The following is an 8,738-nucleotide window of genomic DNA, read 5'->3' as shown; positions in this document are numbered from 1 at the left end:
ACTACTTAAATTAAACCCAATTTCAAAAGATTCTTAAAATATAATATACTTTTGTTTATTTAAAATGATGGCCATCCTCCTTTTGAGCTACCTAAACTACCGCTCGTTCATCCCGCTCAATCTCATTTGCATGCTCTCTCTCTCTCTAACGTGATGTATTCCTATTCCTTCCATTTTGTATGGTTCCTAGGGTTTGTCACTAAAATCAACCTACATGATAATGGAGTAGTGATGACAAGAATATGGATTCACCATCTAAAAGAGGAATGCGTAGTTCAGGAGGATCATCTGCAGGTGGATCTCAAAATTCTAATGCAGTCAAGTTCGCAAGGAGAACTTCCAGCGGCAAATACGTTAGCCTATCCAGAGACGATCTTGATAATTCCGGTGAACAATCTGGAGAATACATGAATTATACAGTCCACCTCCCTCCGACTCCGGACAATCAGCCTATGGAAAACTCCATTGCGGCTAAGGCGGAGGAACAGTACGTCTCTAATTCTCTGTTTACCGGTGGATTCAACAGCGTCACGCGAGCGCATCTAATGGATAAGGTCATCGATTCGGAGGTCTCTCATCCTCAAATGGCCGGATCTAGAGGATCTGCTTGTCGAATGCCTAATTGCGATGGGAAGATCATGAAGGACGAGAGAGGAAACGACATTATTCCTTGCGAATGCAGGTAGGTATAGATGCAGAACTAATTGCATTTTTCCTAATTGAATTGCATTTGCATTTGCCCTAATTGAATCGATTTCTGGAAATCACAGATTTAAAATATGTCGAGATTGTTATATGGATGCATTGAAAGACTATGGACTTTGTCCTGGTTGCAAAGAACCATACAGGGTCAGCGAATTAGACGACGAAGCTGATTTCTCCGGCCGAGCATTAGCTTTGCAAGCAGCAGACCACGATCATGCTAAAGTAGGAGGTAATCCTAACAGTTCTAATATGTCAGTGGCGAAGAGAAACCAAACAGGGGAATTCGATCATAACAAATGGCTGTTCGAATCAAAAGGAACTTATGGCTACGGTAATGCATACTGGCCACCAGACGACCCTAATGGAGACGATAACGAAGAAGATGGTCTCCATGGAGGAATGGTTGAACCAAATGATAGACCATGGAAGCCCTTAAGTAGAAGAATAGCAATCCCGCCTGAAATCATAAATCCTTACAGACTATTAATCGTAATTCGTTTCATCGTGCTTGCATTCTTCTTAACATGGAGGGTACAACATCCAAACGAAGAAGCAATGTGGCTATGGTTCTTGTCAGTCATGTGTGAGCTTTGGTTTGGTTTTTCATGGATACTTGATCAGATCCCTAAACTTAACCCTGTCAATCGCTCAACCGATCTCCAAGTCTTACGTGAGAAATTCGATATGCCGTCTCCAACAAATCCAACCGGCCGTTCAGATCTCCCAGGAATCGATCTATTCGTATCAACCGCAGATCCAGATAAGGAACCGCCATTAACAACAGCAAATACAATCCTATCAATCCTGGCAGTTGATTACCCTGTAGAGAAAGTCACTTGCTATGTGTCCGACGATGGGGGCGCCTTACTAACATTCGAAGCCATGGCCGAAGCTTGTAGTTTCGCAGACCTATGGGTACCTTTCTGCCGTAAGCATGATATCGAACCAAGGAATCCAGATAGTTATTTCGCCCAGAAAGGAGATCCAACCAAGAACAAGAAGAGATCCGATTTCGTGAAAGACAGAAGAAGAGTAAAGCGAGAGTATGACGAATTCAAAATTCGAACGAACAGCCTGGGCGATTCAATCCGGAGAAGATCAGACGCATTTCACGCTAGAGAAGAGATGAAAATGCTTAAGAACATAAAAGAAAGCAAAGGTGATCCAATAGAACCTATAAGAGTGGCAAAGGCAACATGGATGGCAGATGGAAGTCACTGGCCTGGAACCTGGGCAGTACCTTCCCGCGACCATTCTAAAGGCGACCACGCCGGAATTCTTCAGGTAATGCTAAAACCACCTAGCCCTGACCCTTTAATGGGTCCTTCCGACGAAGAGAAGATGATAGATTTCTCGGATGTTGACATTCGTCTTCCCATGTTCGTTTACGTTTCGAGAGAAAAACGTCCTGGGTATGACCATAACAAGAAAGCGGGAGCCATGAATGCATTAGTTCGAGCCTCTGCTGTATTGTCGAACGGGCCTTTCATACTGAACTTGGATTGTGATCATTACATCTACAACTGTCAGGCTATTAGGGAAGGGATGTGTTTTATGATGGATAGAGGAGGGGAAGACATTTGTTATATTCAATTCCCACAACGTTTTGAAGGAATCGATCCTTCCGATCGGTATGCTAATCATAATACCGTGTTCTTCGATGGAAACATGCGTGCACTCGACGGCGTTCAAGTTAGTTTACTTGTGCTTGCTAAATTGGACTCAATCCCAAATCCATATCTAATGTTTTTTTTTTCATTTTCAGGGTCCTGTTTATGTGGGAACAGGGACAATGTTTAGGAGATTTGCATTATATGGATTCGAACCACCAAACCCAGATAAGGATAAGCCGTTAGGTAATAAGAACAACAAAATGGAGAAAGATGGTCACGAAGATGAATCAAATGAAATCACAGCTGCAGATTTTGATCCAGACTTAGATAAGAACTTATTGCCAAAGCGTTTCGGTAATTCAACGTTGCTATCTGAGTCAATCGTGGTAGCCGAATTTCAAGGCCGGCCGCTGGCTGATCATCCCGCAGTCAAGTTTGGACGGCCGCCGGGTGTTCTTAGAGTACCTCGCGAACCTCTCGATGCTGCCACCGTCGCTGAAGGTGTCTCCGTCATATCTTGCTGGTAAATTCTTTCTATAATTAAAAAGTTTATGAATTAATTACATTTGTTAGATGTGAATGGAAATGGAAATTGGGATGTTTTGGTTGCAGGTACGAGGACAAAACGGAATGGGGAGATCGTGTTGGGTGGATTTATGGGTCGGTGACAGAAGATGTGGTAACGGGTTACCGAATGCACAACCGTGGATGGAGATCGATATACTGCATAACAAAGCGAGATTCTTTCAGAGGATCCGCTCCAATAAACTTAACCGATCGTCTCCATCAAGTTCTCCGATGGGCAACCGGGTCAGTGGAGATCTTCTTCTCAAGAAACAACGCAATTCTAGCGACAAAAAAACTGAAGCTTCTCCAAAGGCTAGCATATCTGAACGTGGGAATCTATCCCTTCACCTCATTATTCCTAATCGTATACTGCTTCATTCCAGCTCTATCTCTATTCTCCGGGTTTTTCATCGTCCAAACACTAGACGTTGCGTTCTTAGTATACCTCCTAACAATAACCCTATGCCTAATGGGTTTAGCCATTCTAGAAGTGAAATGGTCAGGAATTGCATTAGAGCATTGGTGGAGAAACGAACAATGGTGGCTGACTTCAGGTACCAGCGCTCATTTAGCAGCGGTTGTACAAGGTTTACTTAAAGTGATAGCCGGAATAGAAATATCGTTCACGTTAACCGCCAAGGCTTCAGGAGATGAAAACGAGGATATATACGCGGAACTGTATTTAGTGAAATGGACGTCGTTGATGATTCCTCCGATAGTGATAGCAATGATAAACATAATCGCGATTGTGTTTGCGTTCGCGAGGACGATATACAATCCGAATCCGGATTGGAGTAAGTTTATTGGAGGTGGGTTTTTTAGTTTGTGGGTTTTGGTTCATCTTTATCCATTTGCTAAAGGGTTAATGGGAAGAAGAGGGAAAACACCGACGATTGTGTTTGTTTGGTCGGGTTTGATTGCGATTACACTTTCTCTTCTTTGGGTTTCAATTTATCCACAATCGGTTGCTGCTGTTCAACAAACTGGAGGTGGTGGTAATGGTTTTACTTTTCCTTAATTTCTTCTCTATTATTATATATATTTCTATTTATTATATTCATTCATATTTATTATATTGTTTTCTTTTTACATATGTATTCCTTGTCTTTAAATGTGAAATAAAAAGATTCTTCTCCAAAAGGAGTTCTTTTCCATATTTTATCTTGATTTTTATTACTTTTTTTATTTTAATAGATAAATTAAGTAAAATTTTGATGATTATATATAATAAAAAATATTCATCAAAAAGGAAATGATCTAAAGTAAATGAGGATGGTAAATCTAAAGTGACTCTTTGTGATCTCTAGTTATGTTACATTGTTTTGTTTAAAATTTTAGTGTATTGTTTCTATTTATTTGACAAATATCAATATTTTAATTTATTTATAAGACCTTTATCATCTTCTTAAAATAAATTGCAAAAAATAAGTACAGAATGTTTTTCTTAGTGTTATACATATTGTGAAAAATGTGATGACATGTCATTTAAAAAATAAATAGAGTTAATTTTTAACGTTTAAAATGATGAATTCGAAATAAGTAATCATTTGTGAAGTTATTCAAAAGATTCATATTTTAAATACTTATGTTAAAATTCTCTCATACTCTAAGGGTGAATTTAGATATTAGCCCTAAACTTATTCAAAAACTTACATTTTTCTCTTTGACAAAACTTAAAAAAAGGACTTGTTTTTGTAAAAAAAAATCATAATTTAAAATTTTATCAATATTTTAAAAAGTTTTTATTTAATTCAATCATATTTTTTTTATATCTAATATAAACAAAATCACTTCCCCTTCTTATTTTCATAACTTTCAAAAAATATTATAATTGCTACTGTCAATAATTATAGTTATAAAATACTAATTTTAGTAAATATTAGACAAAATAAAAAATTAAAGTCATTGATAATAAAATAATTTTTTTTTAACAATCTAACATTTTTCAAGATAATAAATATTAGAAACTAAATTTAGTTTAAAAAATTAAAGATAACATTAATAAATATAAGAGCAGTTTTCAAATACTAGAGATGAAGAGATGTAGAACATTATTCAATTGCATTTATATTGAAAAAGTGTTAATAAATTGATAATAATTTTAGTTTAGATAATAATAATGATTTGATTTTAACATCTAATTTATATAAAAATAAATAAATATATTCAATTTAGAGAAACAGAATAAATACAAAGTTGTATCCTAACCAATTTCATAAAGAAAATAAGATTTTACTTATAATTTTGTAATGGTTGCGTGAATATAAATATTTTAATTTGAAATTAAATCATAATTGTTTATAATTTTATTAGTAATTATTTATTTTTCTTATAACTATTATATAATATTTTTAATTAATAAATATTATTTGGATAGTTCGGTATATATTGATATATAAAATTTTGAAAATCTCATATATATTTATGGTATAAATAATTTCAGTATCAATATTATACTTACATTTTTCTTGGTATAACAAAAAAATTAATATTTTAGATTTTTTGCGGTAGGATATTTTTGCTATACCGATAATATAGATAATTTTTTCATCCTTATATAAACCTATAATATTATAAGATTATTTAAAACAAGTTTTAGTATTTACACAAATATGATTTTTATATTTATGTATAAGAAAAGAATTATTATGATGTGAATAATAATAATTTTCCCAATTCATAGGAAAAATGACCTTCCTTTATAAGAGTTTAATTCTTAGGATGGTTCTTATATTTTTGTTAACTTAATTCTTAATTTGTTATTTATACTACACGTAAAACATTATATATATATATATTTATATAACAAACTTAAAATATACTTTTAAATTCCATATGCTTTTTATAAATTTAAATAGATTAAAAATAAATATAATTATTGTGATATATTTTTAAGTCCAAGATCACCCAACATATTTTTATAATGATGAATAGACTTAAAAAATGAGACACCCTAAAGATATAAATATAGTATTTATCACCTATTTTTTATATATATTAATTTGTTACCTTTTATATATATATATATATACATATATATATATATATATATATATATATATATATATATATATATATATATATATATATATATATATATATATATATATATATATATATATATATATATATATATAATAATTCAATGGTAATAAAATTTATATGGCCAAGAACAACATATATTTGAGGTAGATAGAATTTGGTTGGTTTAGAGGAGTCTGGCTTGAGTGATCTGTCCTCTGTCTTGATTTAACCGTGGATAAATGTTTTAACTTAGAAACTAGTTATGTCTGGATTGTTTTGAGTTATTTGAAATTAATCTCATTAAAATTATTATTTTTTTAATTTAAAAGTTATCACAGTAAATACTGACTTCAACTTGATTTGGAGTTTTTTTTAAAATCAAACCCGAAACTGGAATTTCAGTTCATTTTGAAAATAGAGTTAAATTAGTGGCTGAATTGTACATTTTTTAGGGAAGTTTAAGGGCTAAATTTCAAACAGTCTAATTGTTGTGGCCTTCTTTATCTTATTAATATATTTAGACATGAGCAAACTAATCAATTTATGTAGTTTAATTTTTTTACAAAATAAGCGATTTGAACAGAGTTAAAAATAGTTTGTACACACTGAAAAAAAAAAAAAAAAAAAAAACTTTTGGCGACGCTTAAGAAGACTTCTGTCAACTCTTAAAAGCGTCGCCAAAATATCACCGACACTTATTCTTGCGTCGCCAAAAACAGGGTGGACGCAAGTTATAACGACGCTTAAATAAACGTCGGTAATATTTTTAAGAGTTGTTAAAAGTCTATTTAATTTTTTACCATTCTTTATATTACAATATTGATTTTACAATTTTATTTGAATATCTTTTTATTTTTTTTAAAATTAAATAATTATTAATAAAATGGCAAATTACCTAAGTGGCCCTCAAATTACTTTCATCGTTTATTTTTAGCCCTTAAACTATTTTTGAAAATAAATCGCCCCTCAAACTTCCAAAAAGGGTCACTAATGGCCCTTCTGTCAATTTTTTCGTTAAACATAACGATTTTAACTAAAAGCCCTCCAACAATGATGATAGTTTACTTTTGGCCCTCCATCTATTTTGATAGTTGATTTTAACTCTTGAATTATTTCTCCCCAAAACTATAAACATATTCAATCTTGACTATTTTTTATTTTATTCTATGACCAAATTTGAAGATAATTTGTTCTATTGTAATCTATCAATGTTTTTTTTTGACAATTACATTAGAGTTTTAAGCAATTGCAAATTTCTATTTTATTTTTTTTCTTTATATATACAATAAGATACAAAAAAAATGTGAATGTGATTAAACAATTGCAACATCAATATCAGACAAATAATATTCATTAAAAAGTACTACAAACATCAATAATCATCTTTTACATACTGCAGTTAAAAATGCAAAAAAACTACAGTTAAAAACATAAAAAATAGTAACACTACAATTAAGAAGACAAAACATTACAGTTAAAAAGACAAAAAATCTGCTCTTGTAGTTTTATAATATTCATATACTAAGCCTTAAAATATTGATTTTTCCATCATTATCTGCTTCATCATCTGCTTTTGACTAGTCACTGCAGTTAAAAAGTAAAGAGATTGTAGTTAAAAAGACAAAAGATTTACCATATAATGTAAATACATTCAATAAATCAAACAAATCTACTTACATATTGGTTCTCTTCCTTTTTAATGCTCATCATTCCTCCTTTTACATCTACAAGTTTTAGCATTGTGGCTTGAGTTTCCACACTTCTTACAGTGGATGACCACATACCTCCTCAGTTTTTTTCTATAGTCTTTTCTCTCGTCTTGGTTCTTTTCTTTTTACTTTCTTGGGTCTACCTAGTTGAACCACACAAACGGGAGGATCCAACTGCAATCCTATTGATGAAGTTGGCCATATATATTAAGTTTAAGTGCACTTCCAACTGAAACAGTTTCAGCACAAAACTGAAGTTGTCTATAAGTTACTATAGTAATAAATAGTTCAAATGACCTTTTACCTAACTAGAAGAATCATTATATCACATAAGAAATGTACTATTTTCTTTAATAAAGATAAATATATAGCAGCAATTAGGTACAAATGAGATAACTATAGCTAATACATGGATCAATATGTTTAAAAATAATATATCTTAAGGAAGAAAACTAAGAATTAGGTATACAACAACAAGTACTTACCGTATACTCGATTGGAACTAAAATCGCAATTTCTAGGTCTAACCATCCAAGCCATTTATTTGATAATATGAACTTTATCTTCTGTGTCTCTTTATCCCTCTAACAGATCCTTCTCTCGCACCGATCGCAACTTAGGGCTTCTCTACTTCTCTAGCAGACCTTTCTCTCTACAAACGTATGGAAAAGAAGAAATACAATATTATGTAAGTAGGTGGTCGTAGAGAAGATGTAAAGTCGAGAATGATGGTTGAAAATGAAGAGTCGTTATGATGATTAAAAATGGGGGTTTTAATTAGAAATGTTATGTTGTAACGGAAAATTTGACAGAAGGGCCTTTAGTGACCCTTTCTGATAGTTTGAGGACCATTGGTGACTTTTCAGAAAGTTTAAAGGATAATTTGTTTTAAAAAATAATTTGAGGGCTAAAGGTAAGCGATAAAAATAATTTGAGGGCCACTCAGGTAATTTGCCCTAAAAAAAATTATTTCATACTTATTGACATTTTTAATTATAACAAAATTAACCTAAATTCTCCCAACAAAATTATTTTATAAAGTCATATCGTAGTAAAAAATCTCAAACAAACAAAATAGTTCTAAACAATAAAGCTAAAATAGAAAACTGAAAATAGATAA

General features: G+C 32.1%; 1 protein-coding gene across 1 annotated transcript; it reads left to right on the top strand.

The window, feature by feature from the left end:
• The first annotated feature begins 242 nt into the window (after positions 1–242).
• Positions 243–3,903, top strand: LOC124932836 (cellulose synthase-like protein D4). Its single transcript, XM_047473522.1, has 4 exons — positions 243–682; positions 771–2,397; positions 2,471–2,841; positions 2,931–3,903. Exons 1-4 carry the CDS (start codon positions 243–245, stop codon positions 3,901–3,903), a joined length of 3,411 nt encoding a protein of 1,136 aa, XP_047329478.1.
• Positions 3,904–8,738: the final 4,835 nt, after the last annotated feature.

This window comes from Impatiens glandulifera, chromosome 3 (genome assembly GCF_907164915.1).
Source record: "Impatiens glandulifera chromosome 3, dImpGla2.1, whole genome shotgun sequence".
Classification (NCBI taxonomy): domain Eukaryota; kingdom Viridiplantae; phylum Streptophyta; class Magnoliopsida; order Ericales; family Balsaminaceae; genus Impatiens; species Impatiens glandulifera.
Note: the sequence above shows the minus strand (reverse complement) of the source record. Positions and strands in the feature narration are given on the sequence as shown.

What these genes read in the sequence shown, in the direction of transcription:
- LOC124932836 (XM_047473522.1), top strand. Translation starts at nt 243, where the DNA reads ATGGATTCACCATCTAAAAGAGGAATGCGTAGTTCAGGAGGATCATCT. An exon ending in ATTATTCCTTGCGAATGCAG is followed by an intron (nt 683 to 770) that starts GTAGGTATAGAT and finishes TGGAAATCACAG; the next exon opens with ATTTAAAATATGTCGAGATT. An exon ending in GTCTCCGTCATATCTTGCTG is followed by an intron (nt 2,842 to 2,930) that starts GTAAATTCTTTC and finishes TTTTGGTTGCAG; the next exon opens with GTACGAGGACAAAACGGAAT.